Here is a 22,319-nt window from a genome sequence, read left to right on the forward strand (position 1 = left end):
ATGACTCCTAGTGGGTGTAGAAATCAAATTTGTAATCAAACCCTGATTGATTATTAGACTTGGAGCCTCGAAGAAAAAGAAAAAACCAAAAATTGCACTGCCAGTTTGTGATGTTTAGTTAAGGATATGGGTGATAGAGTGGTTCTCATCGGTGCAACCTATGCAGAAAGAGTACTTCGCCGCCGGAATCTTCACCATGCCAAAAATAATATCTGCAAAATTAGATTTTATATATTTTTCACAAGGACCATTAAGAATTTAAAATCGAAAGTTATTAGAATTCATTATGTTTGATTATTAATTAATTATTAATATTTAAAAATATAAAATAAAATATGTTATTAAATTATAAAAATAAATTGAGTTAATAACAAAAAATAATAAATTTTAATAGTTTACGGACATTTCTATTTAAAATCCAATATTTGATATGTCGGGTTAAAAATGAAAAAAAAAAGTTGTTGTTGCAAATGTTGATGCCGTCAAGTTTTTGATGGATGATTACTTGATTAGTCCTTTTTAGTTTTCTTTTCGTCTCCCACCAATCCATTTTCCATTTATGCATGTGTATTGGCTACCACCACCGACCCACTCAACTAGGTAGTTCATATATTTTTTCTTTTCTCTCTTCCTTAAATCTACCGTATCATAATTTTGAATTTAAATTAAAATTTAATTTTAATGTACACATATACGATATATCTAATTATCCATATGCCATAAAAAATAACTATACTTTTTTATTGATGATATGAATAATTATTAAAAAATAAATATAATTAAATAATTATATAAAATATTTTATATAGTAATTTGATCAAAATTAAATTCTTAATACAGAATTTTTGTTGTACTCCGAGAATTATTCTTCCGCGTAATAAAATTATGCATGAAGCATGTGAATTCTGTGTATATAGAGTATGAAAGCTAAACTCGATCAACTATGATGTCGAGAATTCGGGTGTTCATATAGTAAAAGACAAAAAATCCTTGTGTAATTTTTTTGCTTTTGTTTTATTTATTTATTTATTTATTTGTGCTTTTCTTAGAAAGACAAGTGCAAAATGATTAGTTTCCATGCTTTTTTATGGAGCTAATAGCAACCTGAATCTCTTAATAAATTAAGTGATGAATGTGACCATTTTTATGTGGTAATATGTTATTGAGAAAGTATAAAAGGTTAATTATATCAACGGTCAGTTTGAAAATTGTTTTAAAAAATAGGATTTTAAAATTTTAAATATGAAAAATGTTAGAAGATCATTTATTGTTTTTATTATCAGTTAGTTATTAATATTTAAATATGAGATAAAATATAATTAAATTATACTAAAGGAACTAAACTAAAAGGCCAAAGAGGTGATGAAAGAAAGTTGCAATGACTGAGTTGGAACACTGTATGTCGAGACAAAAGTCATGTGGACTAGGATTTAAAGATCTCAAAGCTTTCAATCTAGCTATGCTAGGCAAACAAGGCTGATGGTTACTCTCTAAGACAAATTCTCTAGTTTACAAGGCATTTAAAAGTAGATATTTTCCTTTCTCCAATTTCTTAAAAGCCTTACCAGGTAACAACCCTTTTTGGGCCTGGAGAAGTATGCTAGAAGGCAGGAAGGTTATTGAAAAGGGTGTTAAATGGCGAGTGGGGAGTGGCATCTTTAAAGAGCCTTGGGGCGATAACAAAGAAAAGATTCAAAGATCCCAATTAACCAATCCCAATCACAACCTACACTGGGTGAACCAATTGCTGCTTCCAGACGGGAATTGGAATATACAACTCATCAACGATAGCTTTCCCCCAATATAGCTCAGCAGATTACCCAAACTCAAAGAACAGAACAACAAGATAAACTGATTTGGGCAAAAGACAGAAGTGGTTCTTACAAAGTGAGCTCAGGATACCAAATTGCATTCCAATTTTTTCACTCGCCAATAGAGTTCCTCCCGGAAGTCTTCAAGTAAAAAGATGTGTGGCAATCGATCTGGTCCTTACATTCCCCAGCAAAGATGAAGGTATTTTTGTAGAAAACTATTCATGGAGGACTCCCAGTTAAGCTCAAGCTATAGTTCAGGTTTTCGAATGTGAATCCTCAGTGTCCTAGATGCATAAATGAACCAGAATCAATTATTCATTGTTTAATTCATTGCTCTCAGGCTGACCAAATATGGAGAAAAATTGATAATTTTGGCTTACTTGAAAATACCACAGTGTTATGGAAATGGTGGAGGGAGATAGTAATTCGATGCGGTGGTGGAATCCATGGAAAACAGCGACGGAGCCTTGCTGCAATCACCTTATGGAAGATTTGGTTGGCGCGTAACATGCAAGTCTTCGAACATAAAACGATCCTATGTGTTGAAGTTGTTAAAGAGGCCAGGAAGCTCATGAAGGATTTCTTTTCCAGTAGGAACCCTCGTTTCTAATTCCCTCTTCCCTAATGTTATTTCCTATTTGTTTATTTCTTTCTTCAAGTTAACTTTCGCTCATGTTAATCAATGTAATTGGTGGAATCATCTTCTTTTAGTGTTGTCCTATTTTGGACCGTCTATTTCAACAATCAATAAAATACTTCCTTTGATAAAAAAAAACAATTAAATTATTGACTAAATGATGACAAACAATAATAAATTCCGATCACCCTTAACATTTTTCTTTAATAAAATAAGATTATGAATAATTAGGATTAGCGCTATAAAATTAAAATTATCGCAACATAACTCTCCAAGTGAATATCATCATTGCGTAGCCGCTTTCATCAACGTGAAGGGTTTTCTCATCGTGTCACCGGTCCTTTGAGCTCAACCGCCCGTCGTGCTATCGATATAACTTTTGTTGCAACTCCTTTATGCGTCGTGCCGAACCGATCTACATGAAATCCTCATCTCTGTCGTTGCAAATGGCACACTCGAATCCTTGACGTCGAGCTTCGCTTGGCATGAGTCCCTGCCGTTTGAGATCACCATGGAGTGCGCTAGACCATGCCAATGTCCTCCCAACATCGAATCTTCATCGCCGCGACACGCAACTCTCCATGCAATGTATCCTTGGCGTGATTGGTCCCTCCCCGTGGAGCGCCTCTTGCTGCGTCACCGATCTTCCTGCCAGCACCGTCGTCGACCTTCCAAGCCGTCGCATGAAGCACTCATGATTGCAAGAGCTCTATAGACAAGGTAATGCTGCTTGTGTGTGTTCCTTTTTTTTTTTCGATGGTTTTTTCAGTTGTTTCTTTCCAAATAAATAAATATATATATTTTTATAGGATTTTATTTGTTTCTTTTCAAGCAAATAGTTGATTTTTTACGTGGGTTACTGAATGTTTCTTTCATAGATTTTATGATGTTTTTTTTTTGGAATTTCTATTTTTTTTTTGAATTTTTTAATTATTTTTTCGGATGTTTCTTTTCAAATAAATGAATAGTTTTTTTTATGTGGATTACTTAATCATTTTCTAGATTTTGAGATATTTCTTTTGAAATGAAAGACGCGGCGGCGTACGACAGGTGCTTGTCTTTGGGACGCTCAAAAGGAACTACAGATGAGCGCACAGCGTCGCAAAAAGAGAAGAAAAAAAAGAAGAGAGGAAGAATAAGACAACAAAAATCATGCATTTTTTAAAATTTAATAAATTGGCTGGTATTATAGTTGATTACCTAGCAAAGTTATATATTATTATTGGATAATGGTTTAATCATAAGTTATTAAAGAAGAACATTTTAGGAAATAACTATATAATTATATAATTAATTAATTTTTAATTTTAATTTCCTTAATAAGTATATAAATGGCTAGAGCAGTAGAGTAGAGACCGAATATTGTTATTTTTTAATGAATAATATTATATATTTATTATATATTATTTTCAAATTATTTTTACGTTAAAAAAATTATCATATTCTAATAATGAAAGTGGAACAGATTTGAAAAAATTACATAAAAAGGTGACACTATAAAATTTAGAGAAAATGATAAATTGATCCTGATTTTTTGTTCTATAGATATTTAAGTTATTGAAAATTTAAAAATACATTTAAATTCTTGATTGATTCGTAAATTTAATTTGTCCAATTTAAAAATTTTCTCACCTGTGTCAATACAACGAGAATTACGTTTGATTTTTTCGTTGAGTTTGATAGACTCAAATGAACATGAAGAATCAATATGTCTATGTTTTAAAAAGGTCAAGAGTTTAAATGTATTTTTAAATTTTTAAAAACTAAAAAACGTCAGGAATTAATATAGAGGTTATTTGGGTGCGATTCTCAAAAAAAAATTTTTTTAAAGATCTTTTATAAAAGTAAAAATAATTTTATATTTAAATAAAATAAGATAAAAATATTTTTTTATTTATTTATTATATAAAAATATTATTTTTTTAAAATAAATCTTTTAAAAAAATATAAATAATAGCTTTTCAAAACAAACTATTTTTTTTATATTTTTAGTACTTTTATTTTTATTATTAAAAATTTGTTAAATACATTATAAAATAAATAAAAAATTATTAAAATTTTTTTATTGATTTAATAACGCTCAAACAAACATACTCCGTTAGTCATCAGTTATCACCTTAGGTACCCTTCCTTTTAACTTGCAGAATGATGATCGCTCCTATGTCATCACTCATGAGTGTTGTTTCGCGTTGTTTAATCGTTACTCATCCCTTTTTGACGCCGTTCTATTCTCTTTCTCAGTCCCCGCTTAATTCTTTTCAAAGCAACACTTGATGGCACCTATCCACAAGTAAACGACATACCAGTGCTTTATTAATTTCCTCTATTTCGATTAAATCAATTAATGCAGCACATTCTTAAATCAATAATGCATTTCTAGGCGAAATCATACCAAATTTATGTTAAAAGATATATCGATCAATGTTTCAAAACAAAAAGTATAGGAATTATTAGTGGTACATATAGAAAATAATAATATGTAAAAGATAAGTTTGAAAAAGAGGAGGCCCCACTTCAAAGGATAGAACTTTGAAGGAGTTTCGATCTGGTCAAAAACTAAGAGGGACCCATTAAAAGTGAAAAAAAAGTGCTTCAAAACTGCACAAAACATGAACAACCATCTGCATTATTCTGATCTTTTCATGATTCACTTCCTCCTCACTCCACAGTCCACACCACCTAAACCCTTTCTCCCCTTTAATTTTGGCTTCTATGCAGTGTACAAAAGCTACACGTTAAAACCAATCTATTTTTCTACTTTGACTCGCCTAATCTTACTTCTTTTCTTAATTAATGAAAGTTCTATACAAGGCTGGTTCTAGTGTAAAAAAAAAAAGTAAAAAAGAAAAGAAGCATGGAAAATGAGTTGTAGTGGTATAAGAAACAAAAATGACGCAGGGCAGACGCAATAAGTTGTTAGGTTTGTGTAATAAGAATGCGTCCAAACACTGGACATTGGGCACTATTATTGTTATGATTTATGAATGAAGGCGCATGTGATGTGTGTGTCTCCGTCCTCATCAACTTAACTGCCCGTCAAATCCGAAAGCATTAAAAGAATAGGGATTAAACGTTACCTGGATTGATAGTAGATGCACGTTTATTAGGCTGTACAGTGCAAGCCAAAATATAAAATATAGTAATTAATATTGGATCCCTGGCGACGAATAGAGTGTTCTCCATCCCAGCATTAATTGGTGTGCTCGCGCAGTCGGAGTCATCACAACTCACTCCACTCCTCCATGATCCAGGTGAGTGCCGAATTACAGTTATAGTAGGCACCACTCACTACTCAGCACTCAGCAGGGCAGGATCCAATACACTATTTACTAAGGTGAGGGTGGAGAGCATAGAGGTAGGTATTCACTGTTTTGATTAGATTGAAATGGACGGATGAGATGACGATGATGATTAATCATGAGCCCAGGGTGAGAGTGGGGCCCACACTCGTTTGAAAAGACTAGACGCTTATTGGCAACATAGGTGGCAAAGTGTCAACGCCGTTGGATTTTCAAAATACTAGTACTGGTAATAAAGTAGTTAACTTGTCCCTGTCAACAACCACGCTCTTCTCTTACGCTTCCTCCTCTTAAACGCCCTTCTTTCTGACACTGCTCTTCCCTCCCCCTCCACCGTCTCCACTTTTCATTATGCCTTGCAAATTCCAGTGTTGTAAATCGGATTTGTGAAACTAAATGTTTAACTGTATAACAAAATATAAGATTTAATGTTGAGAAGTGCTAGGGGAACAATGAAAATTTTGAACAACCACCAATCAAATAAAAATATACTATACTCTAATTTAATGTTACTAATCAAATTTACTCTTTTAACCTTATTAATTCACATTGTTTACACATTGTTCAAAAATTTTGTTGGTTACTTATACTTTTCCTTTCATGTTTTAGTAGTTTTATACAAAGGCTTCATTGAGATAAGAAGCAAGACAAGCTGGATTTTTGGTGTGGGGGGAGGGGGTTGTTTTGGATGGAATATTTATTGAATAATATTCCAGATATACTAAAAATAAATTAAATGATATATATATTTATACATAAATATTAAATATATAATAATTAATTTTATTAATTAATTTTAATGTACAAATAATATTTTTAAATTCTTCTAGCCATAGAAGCTCACGGAAGAATGAGGTCTTAACCGTTTCCACAGTGAACCCCCTCGTGTGCTCTTAAACGAGTTTTGATGTAGTTGGGATGAAGATTGAAGGCAAATGTATCGGCTTGCGGATGGTGATGATGAATGGTGTGGCCCATCCAAGCTAGTCTTAATACTAGTGTTTGTGTTTGCGCATGACAGACTATGATTTGTGAGAATTATGAAAATTTTATTGCCGTTTGCAAGATATAAACACATATAGACAAGACATATATAGGAGAGCATTTAGCATCCCAGTAACTTAACTTGAATGTAGTAGTATAAATAAAGTAAAGAAAGTAAAATTGGCATTGTTGTATAATAATATTAGTAAAAGGGGAGGAGGGGAGGTCACATAAGAGAGCAACTAGAAGTATTCTCATCGCTGAAAAAATGGGTGTAAGGGTCGGGAGGAGGGTATGTGTAAGGAGGAGGAGGAGGAGGGTACATGTAATTGACTGCAGGGGGAGGCCTTGCGTACATCATTGGTTGGAATCTCTCATTCCCTCCCACTGGAATTGCCATTGCCCTTTGTTGTTGTTGTTGTTGTTGTTGTTGTGCGTTCATCATAGCTGCCATATATTGTTGCTGTTGATAAGGGTTTCCCGCCATCATATCTGGGATACCTGGCCCTGAGCCTGAGGGTCCAGCAGGGAGGCCTTGAACGGCTCCCATGTTGGGGGGCCCACCCATACCCATACCCATGCCCGTGCCCGTGCCCGTGCCCATGCCCATGCCCATGCCCATTGGAGGCCGACCGCCTTGGAAATTCATTCCTTGAACACCACCTCCCCCTCCTCCCATTGGATTTCCCTTTTTACCCCCGTTCCCATTGTTACCATTCTTACTCCCCTCGCCGTTATTTCCCATTTTACCCTCCGCCATGGCTGCACCACCTCCATTGTTTTGTTTACCGCCTTGATTCTGATGATTGTTCCCTCCTCCTCCCTTCTTTGCTCCATTATTATTGCCTTGAACTTGAACAGCCACCGGGCCACCACCACCAGCAGCGGCGGCGCCGCCCCCCTTGGGAGCATTCATGAACTGTGGATGACTCCCATTATTCATCATGATGGGGCCTGGGGGTTGCTTCATCTTGTTGGGAGGAGGAAGCGCGTCCATGTCATCGTCAAATTCGTCGTCGTCATAGTCCTCATCATCCTCATCAAACTCATCGTCTAATTCGTCATCCGTGAAATCCTCCTCGTCTTCAGGCATGACGAACTTAGCAGCCTTAGCAGCGTTTGGGTTCTGATGAGGGGGAGGCTTCATGTCCTTGAATTGAGGAAGCTTCAGATCTTGGAATCCTTTCATCTGCTGAAGTTGCTGAAGCTGCTGCTGCAGCTGCTGTTGTCTCTGAATCTGCTGCTGTAGCTGTTGTTGCTGCTGTTGCTGCTGTTGATGGGGATTTGCTCCTTGCTGACCACCACCACCACCACCCCCCTTGGGTGGATGCTGGTTGTTTCCTCCACCCTTTTGGTTCTGCTGACCCTTGTTGCTTCCTCCTCCGCCACCGCCACCGCCACCGCCACCTTTGACGTCGATTTGCATTTTGTTGAAGTGGTTGGGGAGATGGCTGTTCTGGTTTTGGTGGTTGTTAGGCTTGGGTGCAGCACAGAGCTCGGCATATTTGCCTGATTTTGAAAGCTTCTTGATGAGAACGTTGGGGTCCACATTCCCTGAAACCGTCACCTTCCCCTGCTCTGCATCTATCTCAGTCGTGAACACCCCTGATAAATATCATTCAACCTCTCAGATTCATCAGATTTTTCTTTTTTCCTCTTCTCAGCTATAATAAATGAAAAACCACAACTTTTTCTTTTCTTTTATATGAATCAATGTGTAAGTAGCATAAGAGAAGAGCAATACCATCAATTTTCTGCAGGATTTTCTTGACTTTCTGCTTGCACCCATCACAGTGTATGTTCACTTTAAGAACACATTTCTGCATGCACAAGCAATCCCAACAGCATACAACAACTTAAGAAAAGGAAAAACTTGTACTTTATCAGAAATGTACAAACTACAGGGCAAATAAATCACACCAATTAACAAGTGCATAAATGCTTCTAAATTAACCGTTGAAATTATCTTTTTGTAACAACAAAGACAGAGGCTTTGAACATGAACAAGTACCTGTATCTTCAAAAATTCTTCTTTACTACTCATTCTTTACACCGCCAAAAGGTTCCAACTTGTAACAATGAAGGGAGAATAGAAGATGGAAAAGGTGGTAATAGATCTGAGGAAATGACAAAAAACAGAGTGAACAAACAAGAGAGTTTCTTCCTTGATATGATTGCAATAGAGACCAAACAAGAGAAAAGAGAAAGAAGGGAGGGGGGGAATGAAAATGGGTGTGAGGTCTCTGAGCAGAGACAGTGTGGCGAAACGGAAAGGTTAAGACTTTGGAGAGAGAGAGAGAGAGAGAGAGAGAGAAACAGAGTTCAAAGACGGTGGAGAGTCATTGGGAGAAAGGGAGAGAATGGTGGTTCAAAGCTTTAGCTCTATGTTTAGTGGCTTTATTTATTGGTATTTTTCACAGCATACATCTACTGAGGGAGGAGAAGGACAGTTTTTTATTATTATTATTATTATTATTATTTTGTGATTTTGTGATATTTAAGTTTGTAAAGAAGTGAGAAATTAACCGTGGCCATGTGGGGCGTTTGGCTTGGCTAAGAATCTAGCTTCTCACTCTCAGTCTGATGTGGGGATGCCCCAAAAATCATAAATGGCAGTGACCAGGGAAAGAGACTAGTATCTCATGTGAGATTTCCTTTTATTTTCTCACACCACTAATTAACTTGTTTAATTCTCTCTTAATAATGAGTAGTACTAACTAAACAAATGAATAATAACTGTGTCAGAATATTATTGTTATTTAAGCCCAAATTGGGTTGGTACAATTTAATAACGCTAGTTTATTAGGCAATGGCTGACTTGTAATAAGGCCATTTATAGGACTGGTTTTTGGTACATCTTTAAGCACCTCACTAGTGATTAGTGAGTTGAGCATAGCATAGTAGGCAGCATATCGAGAAATGAAGCTGAATCAGCCTCCAAATTTCTCTTGCTGCTCCTACCCTACCATTTCTTTCTCCAAACGGGATGATGTCAAAAATATGGTCCCCCAAGTAATCAGTAATAAAAATAAAACTGTCATTTGGAAATGCAAGTGCACGTTTTTATTCATTCCAATCGGATATAATAATTCTTTACTGTTGCTCACTCCTATTATTTAATCTACCTAACAAATGATCTCTTATTTTTTTCTCTTTTTTTTTTTTGTATATAAAAGTAAAAGTGGTAATATAACTTAACATTGTAATTTTTGGCATTTTTTAAAAGTGTAGAAGATACATAAATCGGAAGATACGATTTCTATACTTCAAATTTTTTTATTTTTTTTAACAAAAATTCCTCAGCCCAATTTCTGTTCTCTCACAAATCTCTCGATCAGATTTCACAAATTTCTCCGTTGAAATAAAATCTGCCTATTTTTAGCAAAATAGAGAAATGTATTATCCACGGTAGGAGCAAATACATGCCGCAATCGCCCTTTTTTAAATAGTTTATTTGTTTCAGACAGAAAGGATAAAATTTTATTGAAATTAAAAATAACAAAAATATTTAGTTTGTTTTGATGTGTATTCTTCTTTGCAATTTGGTGTATAAATTATTAAATTGTAATTGAGAAACTGAGATGCCATGATTTCATAGAATTTATAATTTCTCAAATAACTATGTATCATTGCAATTGAGACATTCATTTTAAAACATATAATCCATCTGTTAAAACATGAACACAATAAAACCTAGTGTAATAAATGTCCACATACCAACCATAAAGGAAAATTCCTAAATATGTTATACTTTTGTCATACATATTGATGTTATGTGTGTAACTGTGTACATAATTACATGAAAACCTCATAGTAAAAAAATACTACAATATAGCGAACGTGTTTTATTTTAGTTGAGTATGATTCAAATTAATTTTTGCTAACTATGATTTATAGTTTCCTTAAACCGACGTGTGCTATAGAAGAATACAGATTCATATTGGTGCTTATTACGATTTGACACTTCTGAAATACCAAATATATCATTCGTGAGCGTTTGTACTGCTGATGATTAATATCATTATCAACAACATTACGTAGACAGCAGCACTCAATATACTTTGAAGCAACATTAAATACTCGAGGCATGGTAGTTCCACATTTACTAATGCACTACACCATTATCAAACAGTATACAATTTGGAATAACATCCATTTATCTGCTCTTTTGTCTACATCCTAAACTCTAATTTGTCCGTCTTTCTGGTTTTCTAAAAAATAATAATAAAAAAATATTAATCTACAACTAAACAATTAAAACACCAACTACAAAAATAAAATGATGAGAGAAAAAAAAACATGTGGGGTTGTGAAGATGTACGCTGTAAATTTTAATTGTTCCCTCATTTTTAGTTATCAAATTAGCATTTCACAAAAAAAATTTATGAATTTGATATCAATTCAAGTTTATATAATTTATAAATTTATCTTAACAAAAAAAAAAAAGGAATTTTGTCACCATATGAAATTATTTATGTAACTTTAAGTTTTTGATAGAGAAAGTCATCATGAAATTATATCAAAATTTCTGTGACAAGTTGATTTAATGCTAATATTTATTAAGTTGTAGAATAAGTTTGTGGATAATACACGGCAAATTCAATGAGATTTTTGAGAGAAAGAAAAATAATTTTAAGTATTGTTCATACTCTGGCTAACACTAAGGTTCAGGTTCAAATGAGAGGTTCAATTCGAGAGATTGGCCCTTACTCTACACCGACCTTCCCTCAAGAAGTCGGCTCTAACGACGACTCGAAAGAAGTCGGGATCAACTGATAGCTGGCAAATAACACTTATTTAAATAAGCAACTGTCCCTAAAATCTTTCAACCCACTTCTATGAGTCATATCTCAACTTCCCTAAGATAAAGGGACGGTTATCCTCATTAAAAGGTGGAACTACTCCAACGGTGGTTATTGGTTCACCACTATAAATATACTGACATCCTTTAAGTATCTCTAAGTTTCAATACTCTCTAAACTTGCTGAGACCCCTGCTAACTTAAGCATCAGAGTGTCTTTACAGTACCACCCCCCATTCTCTCCCACGCACAAGTCGAACGGAGGCTCTTAGGCGCGAACTTGCTCGAAGGCTTTCTCCATTAGGCGATTGGGTCAACCCCACGGGTCCAACCCACTAATCTCCGGTTACTCATCGTAACAAGTATAAAGTAATTTTTTTCAATAGATTTAATTTTGATTTTTGTCCATTTTTAAGAAAGAAAATGTAATCTCTTAAAAAATAAATAGGTCACTTTGATTCTTTATTCTGTTTTTTGTGAGACAACACGACTCTTTTATCATTGTTATTGTCAAAATGAGTTGGTTGTTATTTAAGAGAGATTGTTTCTTAACTATATAGTTCAAGGTTTGTTGTTGGAAATTTTCATTTCTTGAGAAAACTAATTAGGGAAACTTCAATGTAAGAGATGGAAGCTAAGAGAGACGTGTAACATTATTACTTTTATAAAAAATGAAATACTCTTCTCTAATTTTTTATTTTTATTTTTTTTTTATAAAAAATTAACTTGATGACGACAACAATATAACCAAGTAGAAAGAAACAGTGAGTAATTTCTAAAAGAATTTCAATATCATTTGCTTGAAAGATGAACTAAGCCATGATGACCACTACTTGCGTGTTTGAAGTTTGAAGGGCAAATTGTGAAGGTATTTACAGTAACATATATGGGAAATGAGTAGTTGTTTGGGTATGAATTAAAATATGACGGTTAAGAGAGATAAATTGATCCTTGATGAATTTAAATAACGACTAACTTATCACTTTAACATGATAGTTAAGCGTTTTTCATTATGAATTGATGGTGATAATAATGAAAGAACTGCGTTCTCTATTGAAAATACACAAAGACAATATTAGGTCTTTATTATTTTTTTTCTAATCTATCCTATAAGGTTTTAAAAATTAAAAAAAGGGGAAAATGGCTATGAAAAATTAATTTCTCATAAAAATATAGCTGCCTCCACTAAAATTTTTAGTCAGACTATTTAGTTTTTTTTTGGTGACTAAACAAGGAAAGAAACAAAGCAAAAACTATTCTAAATCCGAGCGGATGATTCGTTGGAGATCAACACTAGGCTCAGACCAAATAACATGATTAGAGTTACTCTTGGCACCATATTTAGCCATCCAATCCGCAGCTCTATTTGCTTCTCGGAACACCCATTCAACGTGAACAAGCCAAGGACGAGATAAAAGCTCCTGAATCTTGTGAACCAAATCTGTTACTTCAGATGGATACCCACTTGTAAGCTCATGCATGATGGACAGAATGTCAAGGCAATCTGTTTCACATATAATATCCCTCAAACCGCAATCCCAAGCTAAAACCAGCCCCCTCCAAGCAGCAAATAATTCACATCTGATTATAGACCAAGGGGAATGCTTCCAGAGCAGCCCGAGATCCAATCTCCCTTAGAATCTCTAATAATACACCCAAATCCCGCTAAATTTGAATCCATATACAAGCTTGCATCACAATTAACTTTAAAACTATTGCCTACCGGTGGTTCCCAACACAGGCAATTTCGGAGAGACCTAAAGGCATTGCTTCGATTCCTGTAAACCTGTAAGTCCTTGGCGGTAATTCTGGCCAAGGCAACAACCTTATGGTCTGTCCAAGGGTTGTCAGTGTTGAATATGTCATTGCACCTATGTCTCCATACCCACCAAAGTCCTGCACCAAAGGACGCCTCATTGTTAGCCAAGGCCTTCCGAAACCACTCTTCAAGAGCAGTACCAGCCGTCGAGTCCAGGATACTAGGATCCAACATATACCAGATTGCCTTTGATCGTTCACAGTCTCTAAGGCAATGCTCCATAGTCTCCTGCGCCTTGTTGCATCTCTTACACATATCTGAAGAAGCTAAATGCCGCTTGAATCGAAAGGTCTCAGTTGGTAGAGCATCATGTAAGCTAAGCCACATAGTAAATTTGAACTTCTCTAGAATGTTTGTGTTCCACAACCAGTTCCAATTACTGTTGGCATTCCAATTTAATGTTTTCTTTAATAACCATCTGTAACCCTCCCTTGCACTATACTTTTTTGTTGCTGCAGGCCACCACTCCCACTGTGGCTCCAACTCAGTCAAACTAGGATATCTCAGACCACAAATAAACTGCTTAATCTCATGCGGAATAGGCGTGGTAAGACTATCAACCTCCCAAGACACCCCTTTCCACAAGTCAGCCACCATGAAATCTGATTCAGAAATATGTACATAAGGAACAAGGTTGCAAAGCTTACCAAAAGGAGTCCACTCATCATACCAAACTGATTTGTGGACATCTCCAATATTCCAATGAAGCCCTTCCTTGAGATGCTCATAGGCACTAACAATGTTCTTCCAGGTAGCCGATGAAGAATTTCTACTGTTTCCGTTCATACCAGATTGATTCCTGAGATATTTATGCTTCAGAACCTGCACCCATAACTTCTCACTATTATTTAGACAATCCCATACCAACTTTCCCAGAAGCGCCATGTTAGCACAGGAAGTATCCCTAATACCCAATCCTCCTGCCTTTTTAGGAGTTATGGCGACCTCCCACCTGACCAGAGGCAGTCCTTTTCCAGTCGCTTGGCCTTTCCACAAGAATTGTCTCATCAAGGAATCAATTTTATTACATGCATACTTCGGGAGAAGAGAAATTTGCATTTCATAAACTGGGATAGAGGCCATAACTGATTTAACAAGACAAAGCCTCCCTGCCTTATTCAGTAGGCGTCCTTTCCAACTGGAGAGCTTTCTCGAAATTTTTTCAATAATCTCCTGAGCCGTCTTCCTGGAAGCTCTGGCATGACCGATGTTAATTCCCAGGTATTTACCCAAATCATTGCAGAACCGGATGTTAGAGACCCCTGAGAGAACCTCTTTTCTCCTCTCCGACACCCTCTTGGAACACTGGGCCTTTGACTTATGAAGATTTACCTTTAAACCTGACGCTCTAGAAAACAAGTCCAAACAATGCATGACCTCTATTACTTGAGCTTTTGATGCCTTACAGAAAAGCAAAAGATCATCTGCAAACATCAAATGAGAGAGTCGTGGTCCATTCCTAGAAACCGCAACTGGGTTCCACAAACCTTGGGAAACTCTATGAGAGATAAAGCAGGCAAGCATTTCCATACAGAGTACAAATAGATAAGGAGACATAGGATCTCCTTGCCTCAACCCTCTCTTCGGATTGAAATTTTGGAGCCTGTTCCCATTCCACAAAACTGCCAACGAAGAGGAAGTCACACAATTCAATATAAGATTAATGGTAGCCTTTGGAAACCCAAACCGGACCAAAGTAGCTTCCAGAAAACGCCAGTCTACCCTGTCATAAGCTTTTTCCAAATCAATCTTGAATGCCATGGTCCCTTTTCGAGACTTGGTGTTCCTCATGAAGTGCATAATCTCTTGAGCAATGATAATATTCTCCGTGGTTCCTCTTCCTGGAATGAACCCTCCTTGCAAAGGACCAATGATCTCCGATAGGAAAGGTCTGAACCTGTTAACTAGAACCTTTGTGACAATTTTATAAATTACATTACATAAGCTAATAGGCCGAAACTCCCGTAAGGAAGAGGGAACTTCCACTTTAGGAATTAAAACAATGAGAGTATCGAAAATAGCCGCATTCAATGGCTCACCCTCAAAGGCTCGCTTGACCAGTCTACACACATCGTTGCTAAGAGAGTCCCAGAACTCTTTGTAGAAAATTGCTTGAAATCCATCTGGCCCTGGGGCTTTAAATGAACTCATGGTCATCACAGCTCTTTTAACCTCTTCAGACGTCACCGGTTCCACTAACTTTTGACAAGCCTCAGTACTAAGAGACGGGCAAGGAAAAGGCCCCATGGCGTCCAGGTCAATATCCTCCCTTGTAGAAAAGAGCTTTTGAAAGAAAGAATTTGCCGCCAGTTCTAGAGTCGTAGTCTCCGTGGTCCAAGACCCATCCTCCAAAAATAACCCATGAATTTTTGGCTAGCGCGTAGGTCTCATAGCTTAAGAGTCAGACTATTTAGTTTGTTCATATTTATCACGGCAAAAAATAATTTATGAACCACTAAATATTTGTATATATTCTTAAAATTTTTAATATTCAACTATAGTCTATATATATGGCACTGGCAGGTGCTTTGCGCCTTGTTTTTGATGATTAAAACACACACTAAATACTTAAACATGGATTGTCGCTCGTTGATGGAGTGCCTAATAATAATAATAATGAAGAACTGACACAAATCTTCCGAGTAAGAACAAATTTGCCAACTTTGTTCTATGATCTACAAAGGATGGCCTAATAAGCCTAAAAGAAGACAGTTGTGAATGCTATTCCAGAAGGAGAAAGTTTGATTTAACTACGCATTATCGATGCTTTGAGTTTGATTATAATTATTTTTGTGGCAGATAAAGTAAAAACCGCTGCATATGGGACTACCAGAAATTATGACACTTTTTTCTTTGTGTTGGTGCCTAACTTGTGTGAAATGAAATTTGAGTTGCTGCTGCTGTGGTCACGTTTTTTGGGCTCTCAAAAAGTAACAAAGACTTATAGGACATTGCATATGTAATTGAAGGTAATGTAACAAATAATAAAGCAAAGGGTGATTAAATCATGCTTGCCCTACTTTAACAGCAATTAGGTGGGAGAAAGCAACCGAAAAACTAGCTAGCAGCTACCACACTCTGCATATATCACGTTCACGTTCAAGGTCTCTTGTTTTTTTCTTCAATTTGTTCCGTTGATATTTTTCTTTCAATTCAACTTCATGTTTCCATTCTTAAAAGACTAAATTGTGATCAAGAACTTGTGGTTTTGTCCTTTTTTGTTTACTTCTCTTTATCTCTTTGAACATGGCACTTTACCCACCAAAGGACTACTAATTATTTTAATTTCTTAAAAAAAAGGAACCATTGCTAATTGGTATTTCTTGGACTTTAGTCTAAATAAAGAGACTTTAGAATTAATATATTTTTTTTTTGTTTGCATCAGGGTATCCATCAGACCAGAAACCCAATGACTAATTCCTCGAATACTATAGAGGCACAAAGTAGGCGACCTTTCCAAGCAAGCGAGCTCCACTTTACAGATCAATACCCTAAAATTTTGTTTAGATTATTATAGGAGCAATTGAAATTTTTGGTTTTTATTTCATTAATCAGTGACATAAAGACAGTAATTAGCAAAATGGATACAATAATAATAATAATAATAATGCAACTACTTTTGTGTTTGATGGGACTTATTTTTCTGGCCACAAACATTACCAAAACCCAATTCACCCTCAAAGAAAATACGGAACTTTGGTACACATGATTGTGACGGGGAGTTATGATATTATGGATGATGGATGATGTATAATTGAAGGTTGAAGGGAATGATGGGTAATTTTGCAAGTGAGTTTACTGCTAGGCCCGTCTATATATGGGATATGATTTTTACAGAATCTGTCACCAAAGGGTTTCCATTAGAGAATGACTTGGGCAGCCATGCAAAGAAATTACTATTTTTGTGGAGGGCTTCACATGAGCAACCACATGGTCTATGGACAGTGATTGATGAAAAATTGAGAGAATGGAAATTGGGGAAGGGTATTTATGAGGCTCACCTAGAACTATACAAGAGTACACTTCTAGTTGTATCTCACACATGGCCCCCCTTTTTTTCTATAGGTTTAGATTTTAGTATGGTATGGGAAATTAATAATGGAGTGTAGGCATTGAGAAGTTTTGACCACAAGGGAAAGTTTTGATTCTTGTACTATTCATGTTCAACCCTTTGTTCTACTAACTTGTAAGTTAGAAACTTAGATACAACACATCATGATGCACTACATACTTTAATTATTGCCATTTTTCCAAACAGTGAAATACAAATATAAAAGAAAGAAAGGAGGTGGTAACTGGTAAAGGGTAGCTAGCTAGCCTGCAATTCAAGGACAAATGAATATGAAGATGCTTCCTTTTCTTTTGTCTGTATATTCAGGCCTTTTGTTTGTGTTTGTGAGGAGGGTGTTGGACTTGGACTCCAACTCGGTTAACTTTCTTCGGAAAAGGTAGCAAAAGATACCAAACTATGTTGAGTCGGTGTCTTCAGATTATGAAGAACCTTAGTTGGGATTGTACCTTACCCTGTTTATTGGTTTTCACTTTTTTTCACTTTGGTTCAACCAAAAGAAAAAGGGTCAAGAGATTCAACTCATTCAAGAACTCGTGTATATATTCAAAAGTGTTGGTACTTGGTACCTCCATTGCCTTTAAGATGGGACCTAACGGCTTGTACTAGCAGCAAAGCCTCTTATGGATTAGCATTGAGGCAAATCTCTCAAAAAAATTGTTCTATAAAAGAATATGGAAAAAATAAAGAACTAAATAAAAGGAGTACATGCATGGGAATGTTGATGTGCAGAGATTTAACCATTACTATTATTCTTACTATTGTTAATATCTTTGGTCAACTTTGTTCTCATAGTATTCCTGACCTACTCGTTTGCTGATGTAACAGTTTGAATGACCAAATTGATGAAGGTGAGAATGCAGAATAAAGATGAAAATAAGTCCATTTCATATGGCTCTTTTTTGGGTTGATCCTGTATGTCTCATTCAAAGCCCTATTACTCATGATTTGCCATTTGAAAAAAAAAAATATATAAATCTAAAGTTATGACTGGTGAAACAAGAAACATAGAGTTTGAAAACAGAAAATCTCCATCGCTTAGATATTAAGTATGATTAAGGGTCAAAGACACTGTTCATGTTTGAACAATTTAGGAGAGTAAATGATTGGAACTCCAAGTCTCCCCCTGCAATAGCAAAATGGAATAGTTCACAGGAAAACAGTTCCAAAGAAATAAAACAAGAGGGCAAAAAAGAAAGAAGTTTGGTGGGTTTTACTTTACATTACTACATGTTCATTTGTTCAAAAGTTGATGTCTGAAAACCACCTCTTCATGCTTTGAAGGTTCTGATTTGACACTTACGTAAAGGGTGCCTTGTATATCAATCTTACCGAAGCCTCTTTCTTGGTGAAAAGAAGATAAAGAACCTCCAAAACATAGAATATCTTCTTTTTCTTTACACTCACGAGATAATAAACCAACTGCTTCAGCAAACATCTTTGAGATCACAAGTTCTATATTTTTATGCCTACCAAATATGATATGTATGAAGGAAGAAAGAAAATTCAACACCATATATAAGCTTACAACAAGCCTTTCAAACATAGGTTAGGAATAAGAAGCTTCACCTTCATTCAGATTCTAGGCATTTCAGTGACCAAACCAGGATTTCTATACAAACGATCCTCTCTCAAATATCACTCACAAATCAAAGAACTAAGAAAACACGATGGCATGAACAATATTCTCATGGCATGAACAATATTCTCAATGACGGGAAAATCACATATTATCTAACTTCCTTTTCATGGAATTACATATGAACTATGAACAGATTATTGACCGCAATTTACAAATAAGAAAAAAGAAAAAAAAGAACTATATATTACCTGACTGCAATTCATAATACTATATATATTATGATAAAAATACCATGCAATTCAACTTCAGATTGAAGAGAAAGATGTCATTTGTCATCATTGTTTATCTTGATTTCCATGAGCTCCTCAATAGGTTGGCGGCATATTGGGCACTTATTGGATTGAAGCCGTAATGCTTTTGCACACTCGCTGCACATACACTGGTAAAATACAACATATGTCACATGATGTGGAATAATGAATAATATAGCAAAATGAATATTTAAAACAAAATAATAAACATGGTGATGTGGAATAACCATTGTATCAGTATGTATGGATTTCTACCAAACAATTACTACATACCCTGCTGCTGGGAAGAAAGAGAAGCATTAGAGATAAACTTCTGCAATACCATATATATCCGCTAGCATATAACAGTGTTATACAATTTTAAACAACACAGATGATCAGATGGCAATAAGATATATATGAAATTGAGGTTACGAGCCTATAAGATCACAAGCAACCAATTTAGTCTTCTAGAAATATTGAAACATCAAGAATGATCTTGATTTTCCATAAGAGATTTTTTCTTTTCAACATGCAAACAATGGTAAGGTTTGTGTTCATGAACCATCATCCCTCATACATCATATCCATACAAATGCTTAAGATGTACTTTTTCCAAGAAATTGAGTATCAGCACTATATGTATAAGTAGGTTTGACATGAAATCATACCATATGTCGGCAAGGTAAGACAGCAGTGTCCTTTGGTTCGGTCATGCATATTACACACTCCTTCCCAGGATCATTATCATCAAAATCTGCAGCTGTTGAGCCACTTCCTATTCCATATAACTCTCTCAACTCATAACGAACTCCATCAATCCAGAGAATCTGCCTAATGACTTTTACCTCGAAAGGACCAATACTGTTGCTTTTCACTAAGACAGCTTGAGTTATTTGCATGTGAGGAGATGCATCAATTGTGGAATCATCAGAAGTTTCATCTTCTGAAGTTCTCATACTTGTTTCAGCACATATTACAAGGGGAAACAGATCTTCTTCAGGTGAGGGCTTTGCAAGATCCTCTAACTCAAAGAAACCAAGGTCAATGCCCGTTCCAGGAGGCTGACAAAATTTCTGGCCAACTCCTTTTTGAAAGGGGAATGAGATCGGCGCAAATGCATCGGGATATAGTGGAATAAACCTACACTTTTCTTCTTCTTTGGCTAAGTAGTAGATAGTAAATCTGGCAATTATAAATGAAAGAAAGTTTGAGGTTAGACAAATGAAAGTATCATACAAAATTGATATGCATTCGAATTTAACATTCTATTCTAAGTACAATCATATCAACGTAATTAATCAATTTGATAGCAGTTCTAATAGCCCATATATTTTACTGTCAAATAATGCGTTCATCGGCATGTAAATTTGTTTGAAAAACCAATGAATGCAATATTGTCAAATAAATTGCTCTTAATCAAAGCATATGCAATACAGAGTCATAATGTGAATGTTGTCATTTAGTCCTTCACATATATGATGGTCCATACATAAGCAAATTGTTCATGTACTAACTTTCGACCACAGCAGCAAAAATGCAAAGATTTCTTGGATCAATGTTAACAAAACAAAGCAAAAGCATTTTAACTCAAGAAGCAAGCTTACAAACAGTAAAAAATTATAACTCAAATTATGTAATGTATGCAGCACCAATAAGATAAACACCAACCAGTTGCCTCAATTCTCCAGCATGAGCTATAAGTTAAATCAACCATGATTCAATGTGCTCTTTAGAGTTCAACCACAGGCGAAAATCTCAGAGAAAGGGATGAAAAGTAGGCAGATTATTTTAATAGACTTCAAATTTGTTGCAATAGGAATTGTTGCCCAAAGGGCCATTAAGGGTGTGTTTGTGAGTTAAATTCATGATTACAGTTCAAAGTTCAAACCCTCCCCTCCCCTTCCCTCTCTTCCAGTCCAATACCTCAGGTTACAAACATAAAAAGCTCTTAGTACTAGTTTCATAGCCAACAGATCTTAACAAGTATATACGAAAGCCTAAGAAGATTGCAAGGCATAATAATGAAGTAGTGAATCGAATAGGGAAAAAGATAGGGTTGTACCTGCCATCAAAGAGGGCATCAAAAACGAAAGAAACCAAGTGGTGATCAGGGTTGAGCTCGTCAATCTCAAGGCGCAAAGTATCTTTATGCAAGTTCACGTCGTTCCTAATCTTCTTAGTGGTTTGATGGTCGACATAGGGCGGTGGAGCTGCGGCGGCGGCAGCAGCAACGGGGGGGCGAACAGGGGCCCAGGCGGGAGCACCCTGATTTGCATAGTAAGGGTGGTAGTGAAGGCGATTGGCATAGTTAGGAGCGTTGGTGGTGGCGGCGGCGGTAGGGGTGGCGTAGCCATTTGAGTAATAGAAGGAATGGGTCTGAGGAGGAGGAGCAGGAGGCAGAGGATGGGTACCGACGTAGGGAGTGGTGGAAGGGTTGGTTGGGGGAAAGTAATAGCCTTGCGGCGGTGGGGGCTGAGAAGGCGGCGGCGGCGGTGGAAGCTGCGGAGGATGAGCATCAGAAGAGTAGTAGTACGGAGGAGGAAAAGGTGGTGGGTAATTGTTTCTTCTTCTTCTGTTACTGTTACTGTTGGTGTTGCTCCAAGAGATTCCCATTCTTGAAGAAGAAGAAGAAGAAGATGATGATGATGAATCTCAGCTCCGGATCCGATGATTCTTACAAATTTCAATTTCAATGCTTTGACATTTTTCTTTCTTCAGTAAACCATATTCCATTACCTTTCCCATTTTAGTTTAGCCATTTATATATTTTATATTTTTCATACAAAAATAATTCTTGACTCTTACATTTATAGGTCAAAATAGAAAACTAGCCAGCAAGTCTTGAAGAATGAAGAGTCGTCAATTTGTAATAGTTGATTTCAGAAAAATTAGAGTGCGATTGTTCTAGAATAATTGTGTGTAGCATTATAATATTTTAGAAACAACGTTAGACATTTAAATTTTTTATGAATTAAATTTAATTAAATTAAATAATAAAATTTAAAATAATAATAATTATAA

The 22,319-nt window shown here is 35.8% G+C and overlaps 2 protein-coding genes and 1 long non-coding RNA gene across 3 annotated transcripts; all 3 read right to left on the reverse strand.

Moving 5' to 3' along the window:
• Positions 1–4,488: 4,488 nt before the first annotated feature.
• On the reverse strand, positions 4,489–6,105 carry LOC112722969 (uncharacterized). The gene is made up of 2 exons (XR_003162984.3): positions 5,529–6,105; positions 4,489–4,731 (listed from the first exon to the last, which is right to left on the reverse strand). It is a non-coding gene; the product is annotated as an uncharacterized lncRNA (long non-coding RNA).
• Positions 6,106–6,871: 766 nt separating this feature from the next.
• LOC112722968 (heavy metal-associated isoprenylated plant protein 32) lies at positions 6,872–9,332 on the reverse strand. The gene is made up of 3 exons (XM_025774176.3): positions 8,746–9,332; positions 8,479–8,554; positions 6,872–8,339 (listed from the first exon to the last, which is right to left on the reverse strand). Exons 1-3 carry the CDS (start codon positions 8,776–8,778, stop codon positions 6,961–6,963), a joined length of 1,488 nt encoding a protein of 495 aa, XP_025629961.1. The 5' UTR covers positions 8,779–9,332; the 3' UTR covers positions 6,872–6,960.
• Positions 9,333–18,972: 9,640 nt separating this feature from the next.
• On the reverse strand, positions 18,973–22,206 carry LOC112722970 (probable E3 ubiquitin-protein ligase LUL4). Its single transcript, XM_025774178.3, has 3 exons — positions 21,361–22,206; positions 19,967–20,480; positions 18,973–19,444 (listed from the first exon to the last, which is right to left on the reverse strand). The coding sequence occupies exons 1-3, from the start codon at positions 21,909–21,911 to the stop codon at positions 19,331–19,333; spliced, it is 1,179 nt and encodes a 392-aa protein (XP_025629963.1). The 5' UTR covers positions 21,912–22,206; the 3' UTR covers positions 18,973–19,330.
• Positions 22,207–22,319: the final 113 nt, after the last annotated feature.

Source organism: Arachis hypogaea, chromosome 11 (genome assembly GCF_003086295.3).
Source record: "Arachis hypogaea cultivar Tifrunner chromosome 11, arahy.Tifrunner.gnm2.J5K5, whole genome shotgun sequence".
NCBI lineage: Eukaryota > Viridiplantae > Streptophyta > Magnoliopsida > Fabales > Fabaceae > Arachis > Arachis hypogaea.